The sequence below is a fragment of the Falco naumanni genome, chromosome 6 (assembly GCF_017639655.2).
Source record: "Falco naumanni isolate bFalNau1 chromosome 6, bFalNau1.pat, whole genome shotgun sequence".
Taxonomy (NCBI): Eukaryota; Metazoa; Chordata; class Aves; order Falconiformes; family Falconidae; genus Falco; species Falco naumanni.
The window spans coordinates 91,313,056-91,339,467 of NC_054059.1; the positions used below are offsets into that span (position 1 = coordinate 91,313,056).

Consider the following 26,412-nt stretch of genomic DNA (forward strand, 5'->3'; position numbering starts at 1 on the left):
CTTGCCTGGGCCAATCACAAGAACACTGGGGACTCAAGAGTCTCAAAATTCACCAACAGCAGTTAGTAGTGAGTTACAGTACAGAGTTAGGAGTAGACTACTACCCTTATAGGTTATGGGGGATACTTCAGGATAAAAGAGAGATCTCAGTCTCTTGTCTTCACTAAACAGAAGAAGCCTCAAACCCTCCTCTGGCCTAGCAAACAGGAGATGCTAGCCTTTTGAGACTTGTAACACCGAAGCCAGTAATGCTTCAAGTACATGAAATGCAACATGGGCCTCCTCAACGCTATTTCTTAGAGGCTACAGCACCTTTACTCGGAACCACGTACCACCAGAAAAGACCAACTATATCTCAAAGAGTAACGAGTAAGAAGGCAGCACAAAACATCTCCACATCACTCGACACCTTCGTTCCTTTTATGCCACGTAACACAGGCACAAAGCCGTACTTGCCCAAAACGTGACCCTCCAGCATTTTTCCATTGTGTTTTTGCCAAGAAATGTGGTGACAAGGAAGGAAAAAAAAAATCAGTCTTGCAAAGAACAGGCTAGCTTCAGTCTGCCTAATTTCTCTTCATAAATTACCCTGAGCTCATTTTCTACAACATTCAATTGCTTAAGATCCATTTAACATACACAGTTACCTGAAACGGCTTTTGGTAAATTTCTTCCATAGCTAGTCGTCCATATTCTGTAAACAACTGATAGAAAGAGAAGCGTAAGGGTGTCGCATATAAAACACATTTCTCTGCTGCAAAAAATTCTATTATGTCACTAGAAAATAAAGCACTTGATCTTCAATCTTATTATGGGTTGAGAATGGCCAGTACACCTCAAGAACAAGTACAGCAATCCTCAGTAAAATTCAGGTAGGAGACAACTCCACTAGTTTCATAGCACCATTCCGTAACTGTCAACACACCAAAGCTCTAAGTGGGTAGCCTGTGGGCTATTGGCAAAGGAAAGCTGGCTGCATCTCTCAGCAAGCCAGATTCCAACACTTGCTTCCCAGGCTAAGAAGCTATGCCTATGTAAAATTTGCCCCTTACTTCCCACAAAGGATTTATTCCTGGAAACCTCAAGGAACTTGGCTAGCGCCAATCTATCAGACACTGAAATACAAGCCAAGTTCAGCAGCTTCCCACATCTCTACTTCAGTCCGTGACCTTAACTGATAATTGTTCCTTCCTTCCAGCATAAAGGCAAGCGTCAGCTGTCTTCCTCTCGTTGCTTTCACCATCTTTAATACCAGCAGCAGCATTCTTCACTGGACTGAACGGGCCAGACAACCCACAAGAACACAAGACATGGACTGTGCTGGGTGTTCCAGCAGAAGTCAACACTGTCAGGTTATTACAGATCTCGGAGGTCAAGATGATGGAAGCACACACCAGGATCCTCTAGTACCAGGCAGCTGTTCTGCATTAAAACTAACTCCTGGAATATTTCAGATGAACTTCATAGCTAAAAGGACAGTTTGCCCTGTGTTGATCACAAGAGCATCTGAGAACTTAAAAGACTAATTTAACACAAATTAACTTCCAGTCCCTTGTGACCCTCAGCAAAAGAAGCCCTGAAGTGGCCAAGTACCCACATGAGACTGACTCCTTTGGTCCTAACTCCCCACCCCATTCACTTCCCTGCTACACAGAAAAGGTAGCCAGAGACTAACAATATTTCAGAATAACAGAAACTCCTGTTGTAACAGAAGTTCAGAAAATCCTTCCTTCAGCCCACAATTCCTTGCTCCAACTTTAAATGCATGGTTGTCCCCTGCCCACTGTGTATGTCTATCATCCTTCTGTCCCCTTCCTTCCCTCATCTCACCCTCCTGTATAACAGAACAGGACTGCTCTATTCAGATTGCACTGAGGCTCTCAAAAGACCAAAGTCATGAGGAAATCTTGGCTTTCAAATAATTAGCTATGGCTTTTTTTTCTTTGCAGTGCTTGGTTGTGGGGGGGAAGGGGTGTTGGTCCAGTGATACAGCTCTGTTAACTGAGAACAGCATCACAAGACTATGTTTAGTTAGTGCTCTTCTACTTCCAGTACTGGCAGCCAGTCTTTTGCAGCACTGACCGAGACAGAAGTCCTTTCAATCAGAAGACATGTAAAACAGTTTTAAGCTGTGACAAGGTCACGGCCTGAGCACAGGCAGGCATTTGTTAATACACAAGCTAGCCTTTAAAGCTACAGGTTTTAGGTTAAGGAGATAAGGTTCTTGCACCATTCACATGAAGCCAGAGTTCAGTAGCCTTTGACTACAGTGTTCCATGAAAACTACATAGTCGAGACTGGAAAACTCTTTCCTGCTTTTGTTTCTGAGCAGACATAAAAGTCTCTAGAAGTTTCTCAGTTGAAAAACTAGAGAAGGCTTCTGGGCAGAAGATACTCTTTCTGCCCTGATCCAAGCTCCCACATTGCTTTAGAAACTGGTCGTAAAATAGCATCCGCTATTTTAGGGAAAATGGAGAAAAGCTAGAACTTTCTCTTTAAGTACTTCCATAAATCATTTTGCTTTCTCATACTTAGAGGAATTTCAGGACTTACCATATAGAGAACAGACTTCAGAAAGATAAGATTTAGCCAAATTAGAAGCCTGTGTTATTTTGCTTCTGCTGTGCCAGTGCAGAGGTAACACAGCATCAAGGAGTTGAGGCAAATAACGTTCTTATAGGCAGCACTAGTTTTAGCATCAGGTCAGCTTCAGTGATTTATATGACGTAGCAGGCAGCTCCCAAATCACAGTTAAAATAGTAGTAACTTCAAAAACAAAGTCAAGACTATCAGTTCAGAAGCAGCTTAAAATAAATTCAGTATATTCTTACTTGCAAATGTTGAAGGTCATCTTCCTGAATATTCTGGGACAAGTTATATACCTGCAAGAGACAGCAAAAGAATTACTGAGTAACATGAAGCCATCACCTTACATTCATATAGTCTGTTTTAGGTATCTTGAGTATTTTTACCCCCTCTAGAAAAGTCTAACTACCTGAAAGTCAGCAACTAGAAAGATGTTATAAGGTGTATAAGGAAGTCGCTTCCTTATATAAAGTGCAAGGGACAAAACCACTGCTGACTACCCTAACCCTTCTCAGAACAGCTTCCCTCCAATGAAGCAAGCCAAAAGGAATCAGAGAAGACTGCTGAACGATTCAAATGACCACACAGGTGTGAGACAGGAGAAGGGCATGTCTGTTTTGCCATCTGCAAGTCCAAGTGCTCTAGGATTCAGTGAGCCAGCAGCTGCACCTCCAACACAGAAACAACTAGGTAGTTAGTTCACCAGCTTTTTTTGCTTTCAGATCTTCCCAGAGAAATCTGATTTTATCCAGGGAGCTCATGACTGTTTCAACAGCATAAATACTGAAGAGCAGTACACTCAAAGATGCATCAATAACCTACAACTTAGCCTAACCACAGGAACAAAACAAACAACCCATCCACCAAAAACAATCCTACATGGCAGAAGTAGTGCTCTACATACTCCTGTTACTTTCATGTTGTAGTATGTCTGAAGGTCACTTGCCATCCCTCAAAAACCTGCTCACTTTTGGCACATTTAAGGCACAAGCTCAAAAATAGTTTTGGCCTGGTCAGAGAATTGTCAGAAGTTTAACAATAGCACCAATTCTAAGTTTAGCTGATCACAGTGTAATTCCATCCCAAACTGTATCTGAAGTCTTAAAATAAGATTCCGTAACACATCTGTACAGAAGCAGTTGCTACTTTGACATCTTTTTTGGGGTTTGGGGTTTGTTTGCTTTTTTTTCCTATTTCTCAGTTCAGTCAGCAATTGAATTCAGCTTGGCCTCGAATAACCTTGATTCCACAGAGAAACTTATGTAGTATACTACACTGAAAATAAGACATTAAGTACAGAAGTTTAAATTAGTTGGAGGAAGATATGCAGGTGAGCTTTCAAAGTGTGGCTAGAGCCATATTCTTTGCATGTTAGGTGTGCATGACAGAGGGTTCCTATAGCTGCCGTTATTTGCCAGTACAGGTATTCTCACCTGGACAGAGCTTGTCATGGTGCTGAGAGCAAAAACCGTTGCACAGTCTTTGATAGTGGATTGGCTATCAAAGGCACCTTGGGTATCCATGAGTAGTACAGCAACCTAGAAAGTTTTAAAAAGTAGCAATAATTCAATAACGAACCAAATGGTTAACACTTTCAAACTGCAGGCCATCAGGATAAATTTTATTTCAAGTAGAACAAGTCTCTGCTCCTACACCTACTTACTAAACCTCAGTCAGCTCCCAGTGCACGTGCTATGCATACCTACAGCTGAGTAGAGCAACAACTAGGGGGCCACACCACCACCCTTAAGTCCCTGGCCTTGCTACACGAGTTATCCTCTCCCACAGAAATACTGTTCCTCAGTCCAGTGGCACACAGTGCAGAGTAACAGACACCTCTTCTGTAAGAATTTCAGCTCAGCTGACAACCCAGCCATAGTTCACCAGTGCCAAGAGTGAAATGGTTACTTTAAAAAAATCTCTATCTCAAAATAATAATTTTCAGAAGGAAACAAGATAATTGATACTGTCTGCCTGCCTGCTGGAATGACAAGGAATGAAGAGGTCTTAATGATGAAAGCTAATCTGTCCAATTGCCTTTTTTAGGATCTACTACAATTCCCTTCCCTTTCAGTTAGGGATGACTGATAAGTAAGGAGGAGTTATTTGTCCACAGAGCACAAACAGATCCTTGCAACTTTTTTTTTTTTTTTTAAGTTAAGTCAGACAACTGTTTGGTTAGCTATGAAATTTGATAAAACTTCCTGCATGCCCCTAAACCACTACCTGTTTAAGATCAGCATCCCTTATTAATTGGCCATCAGATGTTTCCTTTGCAGACGTGAAGGGTATGAAAGCTAAACAACCAAGAGCTCATGGTTCAGGAGAACATGAACAGTTCAAGATACGCCACCAGTACTATGGAGTAAATATTTATTAACAAACATTAACATTTTGTTTCAACATGAAGATAAACACCTACAACCAAACTTTGTAGTTAAACTGACTTAGTGTTAAAAAAGATGAATCAGCTTTGACTAGAATAGAGTTAGTGTCTTTTATCCCACTATTAGACTTAGTCCTTTTTTACAGACTACCTGTTAAACTATATGGAAGAACCAGCTTCTCGACACTGAAGCTATTTCCAGTACTTATAGCCATGCATTCCATTTCACTAAAATACAGCTACATGCTAAAACACATTCTCACCTCTCAAAAAACAGTGTTTGCTACGGAGCTGTTCTTATCACAGTGTCTATATATGGTATTTATAGCCATTACAGTTTTACAACATCCACAGGATAACCCACCCATTAGCCTGGACAGAACAGACTCTGCCAAAACAAAGTACTCTCAGAATGGGACTATTGTTGGAGACCGAATCTTACAACCCAGCAGGAAAGTTCACGCTTGCACTGATATGAGGTTTCCGAATATGTTATGGAGCTACTGAATGCAAAGGAAAGCAAGTGATGTTTGAACCGCCTCCATGAAACCCGTGGCATTAAAGATAACTACACAGATGCAAAAACCCTTATGTACACCTATTTAAGGTCAAGCACTTACCTTTGTCCCATTGGGTTTATCAATTACAAACACTTCACTCCAAATCTGAATGCCAGTGGTTTCCCGTTCACATCCACCCCTCCATGTAAATCCAGTCAATGGCTCAGTGTTTCCACCTATCCAGCAAGGAGAAGTCTAGAAAACAAGAGAAGAAACTTATTTAAAACCAAGGATTATTTTTTTTTTTTAACATGCTATGTTTTAGCAAACATCCACATTGTTCTCTCAGACCCAACAGGCTACTACAGAAAATACTAAACCACAATGCTACTCTACTGTCATTCAGCCTTGCTACTTGCATCAGACATGACATAAGTAAATGAGATGAGCAGACAGAAGAAAAAAAAAATCAGAAAATGAACACAGGATACCCAAGTGAAGAGAACCACAGCTCTTTACAGGTAAGCTGTTTGGGGGTTTCTGTGGGTGTGCATTTGTTTCGTTTTGTCACACACATACACCTGTACTACAGAGACTAAGCAAAACCTGAACAGCTTTCCTCCAGAGATTTTTTTTATCCCAGAAGATCCTTATGCATCCACTTACTACTCTAGACATCAAAACCCCAGGCCTGCTTTGGGCTTCAGTACATGCCACGATACAGTTTTGCAATGCTGAATTGCGTTTCACAGTCAATGGACTGTGGCTTTTCACTTTTTCAAAAGGATCTGTCACATTATTCAACAATATGCTCCATAAGTTTATACAAGAATACTTTTTCCCAGTTCGATACAGAAATTATCCTTACTGGTAATAATTCAGACCAAAACTACACAGATCTTTTGACAAGTCCCTCAATGAGCACTAGATATGACCACATTTGATTTCCTATGTGATTCACGTCACAGAAGACTTCGGTGACTTAATCATAACTTCAGCTGAAGCCACTTCAACTTGTGGATTATGCACTTAAGTCTCTCTCTAATTGACTATCAGTTTGATACACTCCTAGCTTGTTATCTTTGTCTTTCCTTAATTAAAATTCAGTATTTCAACAGTCTCCATCCATTAAGTTGGCCTGAAAGATAGGGAACAGTTGGGAGGATGAAAAAGATTACTTTGTTCCTACATGAAATCAAGCTACTAAATTGCACTACAGTTTTATATTGGTCACCTAAAAGTTCGCTTCTCTAAATATATTCCACACCAAGGACCAATACAGTTTTATTTGCATAGTACCATTAGTACACAGTGCACCTTGCAGATTAATACAAGCTAAGGAGGTCATATGCCTGAAGAAAAAAAAAAAAAAAAAAAAAACAACTTTGAAATCTAAATTTACTGGTGTTGCTGCACCCAACTCTTAATAAGGCTTAAGCTGCAACAAGATCACAGGATCCTTGCAGCAGTTTGCCAAGTACACAACTGCTGCATTTTGTGGCAGATTATTCTGTTCCATTTCAAACAAGCAACCGTAACACTAAGTATCAGTGCTTAAAGTGAGACACTTCCTCCTTGAAGTCAGTAACCAATCTCAGCCATGCCAAAATCCTACCTGTGACTTCAGCTGGTACAGGTGGTATTTTTAGAATGGTAACTTCCCATGACCTCCAGCTCTTGGTTAAGAGAAGAAAATGGGATTCTGAAGTACCTCGGCAAGTCTTCCATCACACACATTAATATCCATAAGGGAGGATATCCCAAAATTGTTTGATTAGTTTATGGACTGAATGCAGATCCTTTAGTATTTTGTGCAGGATCCAGTATTTAGTTCACAGAAAATAAAGACTTGTAATTAAGCCCGACTGAAGATGGAGCGATCAGGCTGAAGAGTAAAACTATACCAAGGCCTCCCCTCCTGTACTGAAATCTGCATAAGCACAGAGGATACTATTTGACTTCATACAATTCAGCAGTGTTCAGAATAGGAGGCACTGCACTTTTCTTCTCATCCCCAACTCCCATCAATCAGTTTGCAGCAGCTCTAATGCTTGTTAAACTTTCTCCCTAAGCCAGTTTACATCATTGAGCTGGCAGTAAAACAATTCAGCAAAGTGCAGCGTCTTCTGATGCACCATTGAGTTGGATCAGCTAAGGGCCTGCAAGCTTTACAGCTTCAGAATGCAAATGCCTGGCCAGAAACAGCACAGAGAGCAAGACCTCTCTGCTTTTTGGTAAGAGACAGTTGTTACAGTAGATGGCCAAGTTCACCTTCCCCTTCAGTTTAAGTGAAAAGAACAAAAGGTATTTTGAAGGACACCTATAGAAAACTGAAAAAAGTGATTGCACAATAAAGGGAACAGAGGTATGATATTACACAAGGCTGAAACAGTGTTTCAATCCATTTTACTTTATGAACTCTTGTTTTATTTCACAATCTGAAAGAGTATTTGCTTAAAGCCCACCCCTTCTATTTTTGGAAGGAACAAGCGCTACCTCTACCCAGACATCATCTAGCTCAGATTGCTACACTTCTTGGGAGCTTGGGGGTATTTTTTTGTTTTATTTTGGGGTTTGTTTTGTTTGGTTTGTGGGTTTTTTTTAATGTAAACAGGACACTTGAGAGCATTTATATATACACACACAGAGAGAAGATCACCCACCAAACAGCTGTATCAATGAAACATTTATTCCTCCCTAGATTAAGAGTCTGAAGAAGTTGGGAGCATCAGCTTGCTACTCTGTATTCCTCCTACCATAACCTCAGTGTCTTTCTTACAGAGCTCTAGGCAAATCAGTAAGAAGAATTCAACAGCAGGCACTACTGGGGGAGAGAGAAAAAATAAGTCTTCATCTGCCAGCTACCAGCAGCTTCTTTGCAATATCCCCATCTTTCTCGTAACTGCTTCATCTTGATTTCTCCTCAAGACAGCTAGCACAAAGGTCAAACAGATGTAGTCATGGTTAGTTTCTGCTACCATGAATTCCAACTCCAAAGAATAGTGACTGAAAAAAAGAATCAGTTCTAGTTCGGGGGGGTTTGTTTGGTTGTTTTTTGAAGAGCTTCAACAAAGCAACAAAATACTGAGTTGTCAATATTCACTATGCAGATTACAAGAAACACACCACAATCTGTGCCAGGCAGATGCATATGCTCACAGGAGGCCCTACTCCACCTTCTCTGCATCAGCCAAGAGTTCGAAGTACAGTAGACACAAGACAATACCAGCCAAAAGCTACAAACTAAAAGAAGAAATTAAATTTTGGATGAGGCATTCATTAACCAATGACTTAAAAGGATTTAAATTCTTCTTGAATTACATTCAGAGACACATTCCAAGCAGCAAACTTTCTCCCTTTTGCCATACCTCAGATTTAAGCAGATTTAGTCCTACAATAGCTATCTAATGAGACTCTTCTGTCTGCAACAATGGATAAGTTAGTGCTACAATACCATTTCAGGAGATTAAGTCAAAGCAAGATTCCTCCAAGCCACCACTTGGATGAATCCTTCCCGAAAGCCTCAACTAGAAGACTACCGTGCTCCCTCATTCAAGTTCCTCTCGGGCCCACTTACACTGGGACACCAAGAAGTTCCCTCAATAACTGCAGGAAAATTTATATTGAAAACCTGTCACTTAAATACAGTTCTTCACAGAGTAGAAACAAGAGTAGCTGGCTTGCCCGTGCCCAAAGAAGTAGGAAAAAAACTGACCTGCTGTATTTGTGCTCAAGTCAACACACACAAAGGTGAATTACCAAAATACTTTTCTCCTGCAGGGAAAATCCAAATTACTCACCCTGTTATACATGTATCTAAGCATGAAGTCCAGCAGAAAAGATTTTCCTTTGCGGAAAGCTCCTGCTACAGACACAACTACTATGTTAAGATCTTTGATGTGTTCCTGAAGCAAGATTTTTTCCAATGCTTCTTCATCTAATTCAAAGTTATGGTCATCTTCATGAGCAAGAACAATCTGTATGGGGCGTGGCTTATCCAAATCCACCTCGTCGTCGTCAGAGTCTGGCAGGGCATCTGAGTCAGGTAGAGCATCCTCCTCCTCCTCTTCCTCATAATGCTTACCTGCAAAGTGAGGGGTTACAATACATTAGTAAGTCAGCTTAGGGCACTAGACATTTCTTTGAAGTGAAGCCTTGAGCTGAGCTTTCATTCCCTGCAACAAGAGCGACATTCTAAGGAATGCACATGTGCAGACAATGAGATCAACAGCAGTTCCCTGTCCATCAGCTCTGCGTATAGTCTACATTTCAGGTCTTCAACATTCTCAAGGTTGCAAGAAATCACAAAAGAGCACTGGTTTTCAGCATCAAAACTCCTTTTAAAGGCTTCTTGAGTATAACTTCCACCAGAAAGCAAGGGCTTTTTATCTGGAAAAAATTTATTGGTTTAAAATAAGCTCCAAAGAGGATCAAAGAAGGCCACTTTTAGATCACCACCTTCCTATACTACTGTAAGGGGGGAGAAACCCCCCAATGTTTTCTGTCAGTTTTGCTTGTTACCACATACAAGCAAGATCACCGATCTAGTATGTAACCCCAAGATTACATGCATCAGCAGATGACTAAATTTCTTTTTAATTCCAACATGTTACACCTGTTCCCTTTTTCAATACAGCACAGACTTCAGAGTGCCTATACACTGCTTGCAAGATGATAAGCTCCTGAGCATGGGCAAGGCCTAACACTTCTGGGATAAGAAAAACAAAAAACATTGAAGTAGTTTCTGGCTTCATGCTTTTCCTATGACACATTATTAAGGAAAATTTAACAACAGTAAGTACTGACTCTTTTTGAAAGAGTTAAGAGAGTATTTTAGAAACTATTTAAGAATCAATACCTTTTCAGGTTCAACCAGTAGCTGAAAGAACTATAACTCAGATGAGATTTAAGCTACTAATGCATAATAAATTAAGGTAACACAGCCCTTCAGACATACAGCACCATAGTACCAATACGGTATTTTTCCAAATTCCAGAACTCAGGAGTTACTGGGTTAGAGGCCTAAAAGAAAACCAAACAAACCAACCCATACAGTTTAAGCCCTCTGTTGTTCAAGTAACACAACACTGAGGTCACACAGCAGAAACTAACACTACCACTGGCCTGATCCAACTACTCCCATGAAGCACCTGGAAGTGCTTTTGTGCTTACAGAACTGCCTCCAACTCCAGATTTACATTTTGCCATATTTTATCAGAACCCCACGTGCACAAACCCGACTGAGGTACCTGCCTAGCCGTTACGTATCTGGGAACATCACCGTAAGATTTCAAGTACATTGAATTGCTAGTCACGCTTGCATTTCCAAGCTTTGCTTTAACAAAGTCTCCAGTTACTTGATGCACTGGATGCAGGCACGTTACGTGGTCCCCATGCTTCCTGGGGAAGCAGGTTCTCTTGCAGGATGTGTCATGGGGCACCATGGAACACAACACTGTTTAATTCATTCATGGCAGAGACCCTGCCAACACCCACAGGATCTGCCAAGTCATTCCTGCCAGACTTTGCATCCTAGATACCATCCTCAGCAAAAGACTTAAGAACAGTACTCCAATGTGCTGTTTTGTGGATGTAATGAGACATTTGAGTTATTACCGTGAACTTGAAAAAAAAAGATTGGTAACGTGGTGACCCTGGAGTTTTTCCAGCAGCTATCTCTTCAGCTGTTTCTGACACCATTTCACTTCATTGCAAATCAGAGAGGATGTTTCCATTTCCAAACATCAAACCTGTGCTTCCTCAAAGACCAGTGGCACTAAATCTTAAAAAAATTGGTTTGAATATATTAAGCTAGTGTAGTACTTAGTTTGAATGGGAAGTAAGCTTGAATGCTTAAATCCTAAGCATCGAGAACAAACCCCAATGTTATCCAAGGGGGTGTGCAAGACAGCCTCTACCATCACCCTAACTCAGGGGTCCTCAAACTACAGCCTGCGGGCCAGATACAGCCCCCAGGGTCCTCAATCCGGACCCTGGTATTTACAGACCCCCCCCCGCCCGGGGTTGGGGGGGTGGGAACCAAGCAGCCACAGATGAGTCCCTGCCACTTCATCCACGTGCCGGCCCCTGGTTAAAAAGTTTGAGGACCCCTGCCCTAACTCAAACTGGTTGAGCAAGCAGGCCAAAAAATTCAATTGCACCACCAGGCCTGACAACTGGAAGGAATAACTTTAAAAAGAAAATACTGTCAACAGGACACCAAACTGTAAAAACTACATTGACACAATATTGGTCACCACTTCAGAAAAAAAACTCTCACCTTTAGCCTAAAGCTTTTGTAATCCCAGAAATTAAACAAGCTCCCTTTTTTGAAAGGGTTTACAAAACAGGTTTTGCCCCGTATCAGTAGCATCCTTTGTAAGGCAGAGAACTTGGGAGGATAGCCATGGTGACGTATGAAGATTTTGACAGTCAGAAAGAAAGCCTTCAGCTTCATATCCTAGAAACATAAAGGGAATAATTCTATTGATAAAAGCATTAAGATTAGATAGCTCCAAGAAGAGACACCTGTGTTTTAGCAAACAGATATTCACATAATGTATCAGTCTGCTTCTACATATTCTCCAGGCAACAAATTTAACTTGATTACTTAAAACAGCCTTATATTCTTTTATTTAATTGCATACTTCAGCTGCAGTAAGGTGCAAGTTTTGTAAACTAAGGTAGAATGTAAAATAGTCTGAAGCAACGTCTGCAACTTCTCTTCATTCACTTTGAGCCTGACATTAACCATCCTTTCCTACCTGGAAGTCATTAGAACCTTAGCAGACCTCAAAGCACCAGCTGTAGCAACATCCTTCTGCCAGTGCAGAGCATAGCCACCCAAAGCCTATTCAAGCCAAGTTTTCCAAACAAATAAGTACAGTGGTATTTTATCATTAGTTATTTCTAAACAAGCAGATTCTTCATATCATAAGGAGATAGTACTATCAAGAGCTTACACACAGTATGTCCGTTAAAAGCTCACAATGTCTTAACAGTGTTCTGAACCCTGGGAGCTCACTTAGCTCAGATGGGACACGAGAAGATTCATCTCAGACCCTATTCAATCCCTGTCAGATTTCACCTACCAGCAGAAATTGGAAGGTCAAGTCCAGAGCATCAAGTTGAGTGTTGGGGTTTTTTTTATTTTATTTTGGGTCATGTTGGTTTGTTAGGTTTTGGTTGTGTTTTGTTTTTTTTAAACTAGCCAGCCTCATGTATCTGAAAGCTCTCAAACTACCTACAGAAAAGGCCATCATTGCCATGAATCAAGCACTTTATACCATAGAGAACTACAGTGTTGACAGCTGTGAAGGAAACTTGATTCATCCAGAAGAGCTGGTTTGACAACTTCGTGCTCAAATTACAGAGAACACCCTTCCCTCAAGAGATTTTGAACTAGTTAGCAATTACCAGGATGGACATTGCACAAGTTGAGCGCGTTAACTGTAGAACAAGTGCTACTGCTTGTCCCAGCAGCGTAATCAGCATTTGTTAACCTATCACACCCTCCTAGGTAAGATGCCACAACCTTTTTGGTCTTTAATATGACCTTCTGGCTGCTTACCCTGTTACTCTGGCTAGTCACCATCTCAGGCAGCACTAGAGTACTTTGGATGCATTTCTAGAAGGCTTCAGCATCCTAGGCAGAAGGATCACATCCCACTTCCAAGAACTACTTCCAGAGTAGTCTCTCAAAACAATGGTCAGGACAAGAACTTCCACTTCACAGTCCAGTTTACTGCAAAAGCTGCAGAAGCATCATAGTAAGTAGCTCATAAAATAAGCATACCGATAGCAACGTTAAGTCAGGCCAGGAGTTAATGAAATTCAGAACGTGAAGCCCTACTCCTTACTTGCCCCCCCACACCCCCTTCCTCACCTGCCCCAGCACGGTCGTAGTGTACTACCTGACACTCAGAATTCAAGTCTATTTGTCCTAAAGCCCAGTCTAAGGGCCACAAAGTGCTCCAGGTTCTTGCAACAATCCAGTCGTGTCCCAGCAGCCCACGTACAGGAATGGATGAGGATTAACTTCAGAAGAGGTGGTGTTCACAGAATGACCATCCCTACACCAAAGTGTTTCTAGCCAACTGGACAGTAGTTTGGACTTGCAAAACCCATGGCAGCCTACCTGTATGAGTCTCCATGACAACACATTCAGTACTGCTACAGAGACAACCAAATCAACAGACTTTTGTTATTTTGGGGGCTTTTTTGTTGTGGGGTTTTTTGTTTGTTTGTTGGGGGGGGTTGTCTTTTTTTCATCTTTTAATAGTGCCTCTTACACTTTGAGAAGTCCAGTTCCATCCCAGTAATGGGGTTATGGACCCAGCACATGTACCCCATACATCCACACTCTGAGACTGGATGTTTCTGAGGCATGGCTGATGGCTCCTTGCACTGCATGCAGAACAGCCAGGCAACACTGCTTCCTGCCAGACTGCTAAACGCAGGCTGGTAGGTTCATCCAACTCAGAGGGCAGGTCTCAGTGCTGTTGGAGATCCCCATGTGCACAAAAGACTAGACTTCAGGCTTTGAGTACATACAGAAAAGCTCTCATCTGTCAAAGTATAAGGACTAGAGCTTGTAGCGCAGTGTTGTGGGCCCAGAAAGCCACGGCTACATTTCTCACACACCCCCACTTCATCTGACCTTTGAAGCTTCCATACTACTGAACTAACATACTCCAGACTACAGTCATATCTACCACTCTGGCTGGAGCTGATGCAAAAAGATCACTGACTGGACTAGCTCCTGAAGTCTGCCATTCGTTCAGGCCTATTACTATGGCTGTTTGCAAATCATTCCCTACCCTGTTCTGGCTTCTTCCAACCTGAATCATTCAATTAGAGCATGTGAGCTAATGCACAGTTCTGACTCCACATAATCACTTCCTAACCCAGGTCAAACAGGCCAGGAGATAGAAGAGAAGCAATACTGTGCAGCAAGACACAGAAGCACAGAGGCTTGAATGGAAGCAAATATAGCCAAAAGAAGATAGCACTACCCAGTTCCGTAGAAGCTCTTCACTCAGCAACAACTACAGGACTACTATTGACGCTCATCAGCTAAGTATCCAGAACAAGCACCGTTTGTTGAAACGCTAAGCCAGATTTTGAGAACAGTAGCTTCTTGTGTGTGTACAGTCACTATTTCAAATTAACAAACTCAACTAAATAACTTGTTTCTTAAAGTATGAGGTGAAACGAAAAGCTAATTCCTGCTTCCCCATGTACACAGCTAGCATCTGATGACCTATATGTCCTGCAGGGTAAGGACACAGGAGTGAGAACCGCCAGCTACCCGTGCGCTGTGAAAAGAGCCAGCCTGCTTTAACTGCAAGTTCCTCCTTTTAAGTACATTAATTGAAATGAAGAACCAATATAGTCACACTTACGTTTCAACCCAAACATGGCTTGAGCTTGTTAAAACACATCATTCACATTCTTTTATAACAAAAAAAAAGCACACACTAATTCCTAAACTCTGTTTTAGATACAGTATAGGTTTTTCATCAATAACTAGTTATTGCTTCTCTGGACAGTGGGTTGAACACAGACAACTGCACACAGATGCAGCATGACATTAAAGTAAATTTAAATCCCATTTGCTTTTTAGTGGCTTAAGGCTTGGATTATGATCAGTCTAAAGAATTCACTTTCATTAGCGTAGACGGCTCTCATCATTACTCCTTCCATTTGCTCTATCACATGGAGTCACTGTACATCTTCAAGCTGGTAGTCTTAACGCCTTGTTTGCATGGAAACCTGCACTTTGCTACAAGTCCAACTTCAAATCAAAGCTTTTGGTGCCCCTAGATAATGCAGCTCTCAACATCCCTGAACTCTTATTCCCTGTGCCCTACAGACACCACACATTTGTGTCCACACAAAATCAACTGAAGTGTCCCACTCACAGTTCAATACAGGCGCATAATAGATTCACACACACACACCCCTGAGCGGTAAAGCAAGTTGAAGTGGGCTGCACGAAGCTCACACCATCTAGCTTGAAATCTTGTTCTACCTCCACGGCCTGAAAGAGTTCACAGCTTGAACCAAAAGCTTAAAATAAGTTATCATGACAGAACTGCTGCACCACATTTAAATGGAATACATTCTCTCCGAGCTTCACCTAGGAAGTTTTCCTTAAGACAGAAAGGAGACAAACTGTTTAAATGTTTCTTGTTTTGGTGTAGAGATTTGAGGGAAGTGTAGGCATGTGTGAACTGAGTTCCAGAGCACAGAAGGAAAAAAAAATAGGTTAACCTTCAAATCTTATTTCGACAAGGTAAAAAAATCTGGCACATCTACTGGGAGGGGGGAAAAATCATCACTAGATTTAAATCACAAAATTGACCTCCCCTTTTTTCTCCGGCAGTCCTACTCCATGCAATAAACTCAAGGCAAGATCCACATGAAAGCTACAGAGCTGCCACAGACCTTAACGCATCACTGCTTTCCTATTGCTGAGTAGTAAATACTGCCAAGTAGCTCATTTTAAGGCCAGAAATAATTAAATGTTTTGAATATTTCAGCTATAAATAAGACTGATGAGCTAAGTTCCAAAGACTTGTTTGGATATCCAGTAAGACTGACAGAGGAGTAGGGGAGGGGGGAAGGCGCATTTCATTTAACTCTCTCTGTTCCTTCAGGGCAATGGGATGTTAAGGGACAGATCTAGAACTGTTACATAAACCGTGAGCAGAATCAAGAAGTACCTGAAGCTAAAATTCTGCCAGGGAAGGGAAGAAAGAAGATATTCTGATGACCTAGATACCTATGAAGTGTCATAACTAATCAAACATAGACCTGTCTACTCTTAAGTGCTTTAAATTGCTTCTCTGTTGAATGGTCCACATGCATGCAGGAGCAGACAGCTCTCCCCTGTGCCAAATACTGATAAGCTGGCATTTTGCATTCTCCACTTAAAGGGACAGAAAAGATAAGGGGGAGACTTCATTATAATGAAGACGTGCAGCAAAAAAGTTAACCCTTAAATTCAGCTATTTTCAGCAAATGCATACAAGTAAGAGAATACCAACAAGCAGAGACTAAGGCAGATAAGAACCCTGACACAACCTAGTAAGTAACCCCCCAAAAATAGTTATTTATGTATATAAAAGGAATGTCTTTCTGAAAGCACATCGTGAACTTAGTAAGAAAGATGTTTCTCCATAGCTACAAGGAAAAACTTGAAGGGTAGGGATAGTGACAAAGCATGCTTCTCGCCCTTCTTCCACTCTGCCTAAAAACCACAGCTATTATTAGCACACTCACTGAAGGACCCAACAGGATCTCTACCCACAGCATGGTTTACCAGTACTTTCCAGCCCCCTCAGAAAACACTGCTTTAGGAATACCAAGAGTAAGACAGATGAAAGCACTGAAAGGCCTCTTCCTTGCCTTCTCTCCCCTTTCTTACCCATCCCTCAGGTTCTTGAGGATGGAAATGAGAACACTGGATCTGACAATGCCCTAGTTCACCACGGACTCTGGAAACGGCAAGTGAAAGCTCCTTGTGACCACTGCAGGCTATCTGCATCCTTGCATGCCACACAGATTTAAACTAGGCAGACTTCTGCTTGTACTTCAGAGTGATTTTGTTTAAGGTTGTTGCTCACCCAAGAAGATTCAGTCAGTATTTTCTCATTGGTTTCAGCCATAACTACATTTTACATACCTTATATGTATTCCTCACATCAGCAGCTGATAATTTAAACAACTATCACCTAACTTAAACCAAGATTTTGAATGAGAAGGAAAGGGAGAAAATAATAAGGCAAGAGATGCCAACTCCAATTACCCCATGTTTGATCTTTAGCTTACCAGCCAGAGTAGGTTTAGTCACCCAGCTGCATCTGTTACCACAGCCACAGAGGAGCGCAGCAGCAAGCAAAGCGCTCACTTTTGCTGTACAGGGAGGCACAAAGCACTGGTTTTCAGACTCATTTCCAGGATAAACAAGCTGTCAGTCAGAACACCAACAGGTTTACGGAAACAGAGCAAGCTGAGAAGGCTTCAATTTTTGCTTTTTGATCAAACCATGCTTCTAACAACTTCAAGCTTCTAAGCAAAAGTGATCTTAGCCCAACCTCCAGTTTACACTTAGCTTCCCATCTCCATTTAAGTTCCTGCAGCTAAGAGCCTCCCATCCAGCTTTTCCAGCACTGAACTCCGTAATTCTGTTTTAGTAAGAAGTTCTATATTTCATTTCAAAGAATAAAGAGCAGTACAGGAAGAAACTGGTTTTACTTTAAGAAACTGTCTTCTCTAGATTATGTAGCTAGCAAAACTGATAGAGTAACTACCTCCAGAAACCTTCATGTAGTATTTCATTTCCTCCTTCCTCTCACTTCTCAACCTTTCTTAACCTGATAGCATCACTAACACACCCACCAGATGAAAGGGAAGTGTGAGCAGGTGAAAACACAATGCCCAGGTCAACAACTTGAACTAAAACAGAAAAAAAGCCCCACACAAGTCAATTTAGGGAGAACTGAAACCACAAGTCACATTATGTGTGTGTTCACTTCATCTCCACTGGAGGAAGAGACTTCTTGCACAGAGCCATGACAAAAGCAGTTCTCAGTCCCAGCTGCCAAGCACAGAGAGAAGGAGGCCCCGGCTGCCGTATCACTTTTTCCTGCAATTAATTCCTAACAATTGATACAGCACCTAACCATGCCCATACACTTCAGAGCCCCATGCCTACTCTCCACAACTCCCAAGTCTCCAGCCAGACATCACTGCTGTTGCTGCACAGAAGTCCCTTTTTAAGACAACTCAAAGTATACTTATTCTGCCAACAGGACAGCACCAGTAACTGCCACCTCCTCTCTCCCCTGTTGCTTCTTCAGGCCTTCTTGAGTAGCACAGCTGAGTCTTAACCGCCCACTCATAGAAGGGCTCTCCCACTCCTTCCTATTTCCAGCACCACGCAGTCCTACACTGCCTTTCCTGCTAATTTTGCCACACATCCAATGCTGCCGAGAGTCAAATCAGCTAAACAAACCCAGCCAGCAGAAAAAGCAATCCAATATGAAGTTTTCTACAAACTCTATCCTAATGAGCACTAGAACTGAAGGCAAACGAAGAGCAGAGCTACACAGCTTCATCTGCAGGGCACAAGGTCGGTTCAGCTGTACCATTGAACAGTACAGGATTGCTGCCCTCTGTGTTGGCACCACCACCCTAGGTCCTGACAACTTATCTTGAACAAACACAGGGTGATGTGCTGTGCACCCCACAGCCTCTAAAACAGCTGAAACAGCACAATTGAGGGGAAGGCGCAAGCTGCTCGACTAGTCACTGGTGACAAAAGAAAAGTTTAGCTTTGTGACTACAACCTAGTTAAACTGGAAAACTTCTCCAGACTCTCAGAACTCACAAGTACAGTTAAGCACATTCATGTGGAGTCTGACTTAGTGATATGCGATAACACTGCAAAGATGGGTAGACAACTGGGCTGTAACTGGATCAGATTAAGTGTTGCCAAGGATTTGTCTAGATCTGAAACAGTTCAGATTTAGGCTAGGCTAGCCAACACATTTGTTACCCTTCACTTAACAACAGTTTCCTTCCTTTGCAAATGGAGGTTAACACCAGTTTCGGTTTTTCCAGTAACACAGGCCAGAACATGTAACTGGTGGGAAGACCTTGAGCCTAGCATAGTCCTTCCTGCACTACAGGAACATTCCCTTGCCACAAGGACGCTGTAAAACACTTAGACTTTAGCAGCTCAGCTCCACACAACAAGCATCTTTGTACCAGTTCAAAGGGCTCAAGATTTACCTAAACTTCCTCGACATCATTTATGACACTTGTTACCACAGAAACCTCAGCCACTGCTAGCAAAATAAGTCTTAAAAATAGAAGTATTTTTGGTTTCTTAAACAGCATTTTGCCCCGAGACAGAAAGTGTTGTTGTTATATGTACACTTACAGCTGCTGGCCAGTCAAGCCTAGTGGAGAGTATATAGCATGGAGGGGAAAAAGAAGAAAGTAACCCCATAGGTAAGGCAAGCCACATCATCCTCCTGAAAGGAAGTCACACAGGAGAGCTAATTATTACTGCTCTTCACGTCAAGTTCTCAGACTAGTCTGAATACATCTAGCCAATCTTAACTGCTTTCCTACAGGACAGCACACCGTATCATATATTGGGACTACAAATTGTTTAATATCCATCTTACAGTCTTTGGACAGTTTAAGACACCCTACCAACTGTTAGCTTAGTCTTTGTAGGTCATATTTATTATCCTCCTTCTGTGGATCCATGAAATCTTTCCTTCCAGCATACAGAGGACAAACACTGTGGAGAGAAGTCTAGGTTTAGAAGACTAACCCAAACAGAGAGAGATAGCAACATGCTGCTCGTTAAAAGCTCACAAAAGCTTAACCTAGTCAGTTCTAATGCACTACAGAAATAAGTCAACACCACAGAGCACAGAACAGCTCGGTTTGTTATTTGATTAACGAAACAGTGATATGCCTGTAACTCAAAGTACTTAGACCAAGACTCTAAGAATAACATTCAGTCTATCATGAGCCAACTTCCAACCTCTTTAAAAGCACCAGTGTGCATTTTAAGGATCTTCTCAAGCAAGCAGGATTCCTAGTAGCATCTGAAGGTTCTGCAAATATTTAATCACATACACTATTTAGATGTTCAGAGTAGATTAGCATGTTCGTTTCTACATTGAAAAAATTAAGCTTAAAAGCAAAAGTTGCATTTCCTTATGTTCCTACCACCATTATTTTATTTTGAAATATTTTTGTCTTTTAAATCTCAGAGTACAGTATGTGGCAAGTTTTTAGTAGGTACTTATTTCTACAGCACTATTAGCTCTAGAAAATACCCCAGTTCTGTGCCCCACCCTCCAAAAGCATTACTTACTGCACTTTTCCAAACAATTTCTGTACCAAGAAGTCTGGCACGCTAGCATTTAGAAAGATTTCCTTTTAAGTATTTTGTACTGCATTCCCTCCCTTATCCCCATGACAAGCTCAAGACTGTTGCTTGGAAGATAACTGCCTTGAGGGCAGCGTTAACGCCATGTTTAGAATCACACTAAGGAATTGTTAATGACAGCAGTATTACTTCAGAATTACAAAGTATTTAAGAAATTATTTCTATTAAAAGCAAGATGACTTCTTGTTTTAAGGAAGTGACTTGGTTATATCAAGAACCTTAACCTAATTTTCTACAGTCATTTTTGCTACTATTCTATGTCTAAGCACTACATTAAAGCAAGCCAAGCTTCTGCCTCCATGTCTAGCAGTTCATGTACTTCAGGTTGCTGTTTCTCCCCTGAAATCAGTACTGTGATGATTTCCGTATCAGGCAGAGGATTGACAGATGGTACTTTTCATTTCCCAATTGTTTATGGTTCCCCGAGCAGGTCACACAGACCAAGATAAATGAACAGCCTCCAAGTAAAAGCCAGAAGATCCTTTATGACATGTACCTGAGGAGCTGAAAATGCAGAAGGGGTTGAGTGAGAGGCAGGATAAAGACGTAACATGCAAGGCAGTAGTATCACAGGACTGGGTTTACAGAGACAGTTAAAATAACTACACTTGTTCTTCCACTCAGCAGTACCATCCTGTTTGAGAAGATAAGAGGCATGAACAACTTTTCCAAGTGCATACAACGTATAAGTAGTAGTCTTAACACGTCAGTACAAGCAGTTGACAAGTTCTCCAACAGATTTCTATAATTTTCAATCCAAGTTAAAAAAAAAAAAGCCTTGCTGTCCTGGAATCGTTATACCACACATATTTGAAGTGTCTTTTAAGCAATGTTATTGAGACAAATCAGAACTTGTAAATTCAACATGACTAAGGTGATGGTGGAAGGAAAAAAAAAAACAAAAAAAGAAGAAAAAAAGTATTAAGGTTTTACACTAACTACAGACTGGAACCTGATTCTGATCTCACCCAAAGAACAACTCCACAAGAAATTAAAGTTCTACTCTCACATACCAATTTACTGGAAATTACATTCAACACCGTACAATTCATCTGTACAACATTTTATTAGTTCAAGTCTTAAACTCCACTGCCTTCCAGGTTTTGGCTTCTATTCCAGTCTTTTAAGAGAAACCTGCCAAGACTTGCAGTAGCACACAAACCCCACCTTGCCACGCAGAAATCACTGGTACGTAGGGCTGAAAACGCAACCAGTCATTTGCTCATTGTCTGCACTGAAAATAAGTCTGGAAATAAATCTAGAACAAGAAAAAAAAATATGAGATGAGACATCTCCCCTGCTATCAAAAGCATATCAGAATATCCCTCATACCATACACAAGTCATAGATAGAGGCCTAGTAACTGAGCTGTAAGCCAAGTTCTTTCCCAAAAGGCACTTTGTGCAGTCTTCCAGCTTTGACAGTTTTCTTATCTATTCCTCCAGAATACAGAAGAGTGGGGTGATTCTTTTAAAGTAAGTTGGTCTTTCATAAACCATTTCTGCAGCGGCCCAAATAGGAAATCAAATATAATGTCAAAGAGAAGTCTATTAGCCCTACTCATGAGTTTGTCAAGCTGGCACCAACCAGGAATTTCAACATCCAGCTTACCTGCATTCACTCGGGTAACTTCTGCCAGACTGCCTTGGATGCTATATAGCTCAGTAAAGCCATCTTTGCTGTCAAACATCCAAGTTTTTCCAGCCTTAAAGAGGAGCCAGCTACTAACCATTATAAAATTAGCATAACTATTTATTTAATTTGGTTAACAGGAAAGGGAGAGAAGACTTACTTAGCTTCACAAATACTGAGCACAAACATCTACTATTCTCACGCTAGAATGAGATACAAACTAGTTTTGTTCTTCAAGGAGTAATGTCTCCATGGAGCAGCTGGAATTCTCAGTGACACACTCCAGGCAAACTAACTAGATAGCTGTAGGATATGTAACTGCATGAACAACCTGCTACAGAGGTAATTCATTAAGTGAATTTACCAGCTATGGCACTGTAATGGAGTATGTACACTCCCTCCCAAACGCAGAGGGGGAAGAGTAAGCTCCTTGCTTTGCTGCAGAGTGAGAACTCCAGTTAGACACCAACAGGTAGTTACTTGCCTATCATGTAATTAATAACCTAGATCCTCTCCCAGTAACTCATTTGTACAGCTACAGAAATACAATGGGTGTTACCTTCAAGTCTTAAGAAATACATTCAGTCAAATAAGAACTAACAGTGCAGGAAGAAAGACAGATCTTCAAGTTCCTCAGATCTCACTCCAGGTTTCATAAGCGGGCAGATCAACTTCCAAATTTAAATGCCTTCTGAGTTCCTCCAACTTTTACATCGAATGTGTTTCGAAAAGCATGCTTAGCAAACACATAAAACCTTACTTTCCTGGAAATTAACTTCTGTTTATTTTTGAAATAAATATATTGTGTAGTATTAAAGGTCAGACAAGTTAGCTACCAATGCTCTCAGAACACTAGTCCCTATTGTGTATTAATTTGCTGCTAGAAACAATTTTATTATAATCCTCGTCCTAAGAGACATCACTCGCTTCATACTAGTCATTTCCTGGCAGCTAGCTGAAACAGGACACATCAATCTGAGCCATGTTTTCACACACATTTCAAACTTGCTCACCTGTTTGTTCTGGTTTCTAGACACAAACCCCAATCCCACAAATGTATTTGTGTAAATCAACTCCCTACACAGCACTATGACCTCAAAATCAGCTACAGGATGAAATAATAGTCAAGAACAACCTTCCAAAAAACAAAGAAAGCTACGTCCATCTTTCCTTCAGGACATCTCAAGAAGGCTTTCAGTTTGCTGAAAACGTTATGAGAAAGAGACCCAGTCACCCTCCAGTAAGCATAAAGTCTTAAGAACCAATGTATATAAGTACTTCTGAAAGATTCCAGTTGTTTCCAAGTGTCAAATAGAGGCCTGTCCATGCAGAAGCTTTATGCCTTGTTCACCATAAACAGCTGAGATGAAAGACAAAAGCCTTAAAACACTAATGATTGGTATAATAAGTTTGAGAAGTTAATGCAGGACTTGGCAAAAAGTTGGAAAAATGCACTCAAACTGACAGCCTGCAGGTGACATCACAGGCACAGCGTGCAGCAACAGTAAAAACAAGGAAACAATTCAGTTTGATTTTTAAAATTTAAAACTTCCCATTCAAAGACAGTCACGCCGGGACTACTGAAAGTCATCCCCAGGACAGGTCCTGCACATGACCGCAGTGTGGTAAGACAAAAACAACTTTTCTATGTAAGGTAAAGTTTAAATGAAACTTGGAAGTTTTCCTTATGAATGTCCTTGGAACAATTAGAAACTTTTACAGGCTGTAGCAAGACGTAAAACAGTCTAACAACAGGCACCAAGTTAAAACTAGTTTTATCACAGTGCTGAAGTGATCCAGCTTGCACTGGAGACTAAAGACACTGCACTTAACTATGAAAACAAAAACAACACAGAATTTAATTTACCTGCATTTCTGTCTGCTTATTACATCTGGTTTTGCAGTTGAGCAAAACTCAAAAGTCGGAGAGGATGCATTACTGCCATCAAGAGATAAGCCCTCTTTATTAGGCTGGAGGAAAATCCCCAGCCCTCCATACCTCCAATGGACCCACTCTTATCCAGCCTAGCCAGCTTGAGATAGCACCCCTACTCTTCTTATTAGGACAAGAAGAAAAAACAATCCCTCATCTATCAGTTTCTTGCTCCAGTTAGTGGCACGTTATTAGTATATTCAGTAAGCAAACAATAATCACCAATATGTAACCAAAACACAGGGACTGCAGTTGGCAGAAGGTACCTGGAAAGTATCAGCGCTCCTGCAAGCCCTGGCTCAAGCACTTGCTGTCCATCTGACACAAACAAGAGCTGCTTGGCTTCCTTAACCAGGGCAGGCTGTGGTGTTCAAAGGAATGCTTTTACGATAGTTCAAGTAAAACTGTTCCGTGCTAGAATGATTTCAGAAATATCTTGCAGTTGCAGGCAGGTGAACATAGAAAGGAAAAAGAATACAGCCTTCCTCAGCCCCACTCCCTGCTTTCAAAAGCATTCTAGCTGAAACACTGCAGAGCTACTGCTATTATTTCAGGAGGAACTGTAACATCGTTAGTGACTTTAGGGTAAGCACAAACGTAACAGCTGTTAAGCAACATAGCAATAGTACAGGAGGAGTTTTAGGCCTCTTCCATAACATTTCTCTTCTTTTAACTATTCCAATTCCCCACACTGCTTTATTTCAACGTAGAGAAAGCTCCTCTGCAAGCAGGCACAGGGTCTGCATATGTGGCTGCCCATCAATTACATTGTGTCATGCCTAAAGTAGCAATTTAACAGTGACGTGTGCATGTTTCCACCAGTAATGATAACACAGCTACCTTAAAGGCCATTTATTACAGGTGTCCTGGCACTTTTACGACCCTGAGAGAGTTATGCAATAACCTAACATCATAAGAGAAACATCAGAGAAAATTTGAGGGGGACAACGACAGGAGAACAGGGAGAGAAAACAGTACTCAAGTAGTACCACAGCCTCAGTTGCAATCTCTGGACAATTTTAAGTCATTAAAATCGCAATGCTGCGACACACACACACTGCCACAGGCTCAGAAGCATTCACTGCCTTTTCCTCCCATTCAAAAGCGGTGAGAAGAGCGGCCACCCCGCAGTTACGCTCCCCAGCCCTAGCTGGCTTGCAAGCGAACCCCGCTCCCGCGCCCCGCTCCCGAGCCCCGCTCGGGCGCTCCGGCACCGGCGCCTCAGGCGGGGCGCCCGGCCGCCCCCGGCGCGGCACGGAGCGGGTTAACGAGCTCCCGGGTTTTAAGCTGTTCCCGAGAAATAACCGTATTAAAACCCCCACACACTGCGCAGACTCCAGCACACCCGAGGCCGAACCCCGAGTCAGAAGCGCGTCCCGTCGCCACCGGGGAATACGCTGCAAGCGAGACCGGCGGTGCCAGCCGCGCACCGGCTCCCTGCGGGGGACGGGCCACCGCCTCCCCCGAGCTGCTCGGCGCGGCCCACTCCGCGGCGGGACGCGGCCCCGCGGCTGCCGGCGCCCCCGGGCCGCCAAGCTCCGGCCCGCGTCCCCCGCGGCGTGCCCGCGGCCGGTAAGGTCACCGGCGCCGGGCCGCGCTCACGGCCGCCCCCGCTCCCCCGCGGACCGCCGCCCGCGCGGCCCCCCGCGGGAAGCGAGCGGGATGACCCCGCTGAGGAGCCAGCGACGGGGCCGCCGCGCCGGTTGCCCCCCGCATCGCCCCCGAGAGGGCAGGCGGCGGGGCTGCCGGCCGCCCCCGCCATTTTGAGGAGGGGGGAGACACCGGGGCCTCCCCCGGCACCGCTCGCCGGCAGGTCCCGCCGCCCGGCCGCGCGCCTCCGCCGGGCGGTCCCGCCACCGGCCCGCGGCCACCAGCCCCGGGGGACGCGTTACCTGCCGGGTCAGGCCGCCGGCGGGCCGGCCCCGCGCGCCGCGCCGCGTCCCTCTCCGCCATCTTGTCCAGGTTTAAAATTAACTCGCCGTGACGTCACAGCTCCGCCGCCAGACCTTTATCGCCCGTGGCGGCGCGCGGGCAGGGCGGGTCCTAGTGCCCCCGGCTGCCCGCCCGCCCAGGGGCGGTGCCGCGCATGCGCAGCCCCCGACACGCCTCCCGGCGCCGGCCCGCGCCCGGCCTCGGCCCTGCCCGCCCCCAGCCTCGGCCCTGCCCGCCCCCAGCCTCGGCCCTGCCCGCCCGCGGCGGTGCCGTGCCGCAGGCCCGGGGGGACCCGCGCCTCCGCCCGCACCCCCCGCCGGGCCAGGGGCCTCCGCCAGGGCCCCAGCGCGCTGGGAGTGAGGGGTCCGCAGGGCCCCGGGGAGCAGCGGGGCGCTTGGGGCAGGGGGACAGCGGCGGCGCGGCGGGCAACCTCAGGGTGGGGCGTCCCTCAGGGGGTCCTCGC

The 26,412-nt window shown here is 43.1% G+C and overlaps 1 protein-coding gene across 4 annotated transcripts in view; it reads right to left on the reverse strand.

The window, feature by feature from the left end:
* ATL2 (atlastin GTPase 2) overlaps window positions 1–26,032 on the reverse strand; it is a 38,363-nt gene extending 12,331 nt beyond the window's left edge. For 2 of the 4 annotated variants that reach the window (XM_040597631.1, XM_040597629.1), the window contains exons 1-6: window positions 25,910–26,031; window positions 9,273–9,556; window positions 5,593–5,727; window positions 4,020–4,124; window positions 2,832–2,882; window positions 648–704 (exon numbers count right to left, since the gene is read on the reverse strand). In XM_040597631.1, coding sequence (XP_040453565.1) covers window positions 648–704; window positions 2,832–2,882; window positions 4,020–4,124; window positions 5,593–5,727; window positions 9,273–9,556; window positions 25,910–25,970 — 693 coding nt within the window. In that variant the 5' untranslated portion in view covers window positions 25,971–26,031. Of the gene's footprint in view, window positions 1–647; window positions 705–2,831; window positions 2,883–4,019; window positions 4,125–5,592; window positions 5,728–9,272; window positions 9,557–20,846; window positions 20,869–25,909 lie in introns of those variants that run through there. The other 2 variants (XM_040597632.1, XM_040597630.1) reach the window with 2 other exon arrangements.
* Between the last annotated feature and the right edge of the window lie 380 nt (window positions 26,033–26,412).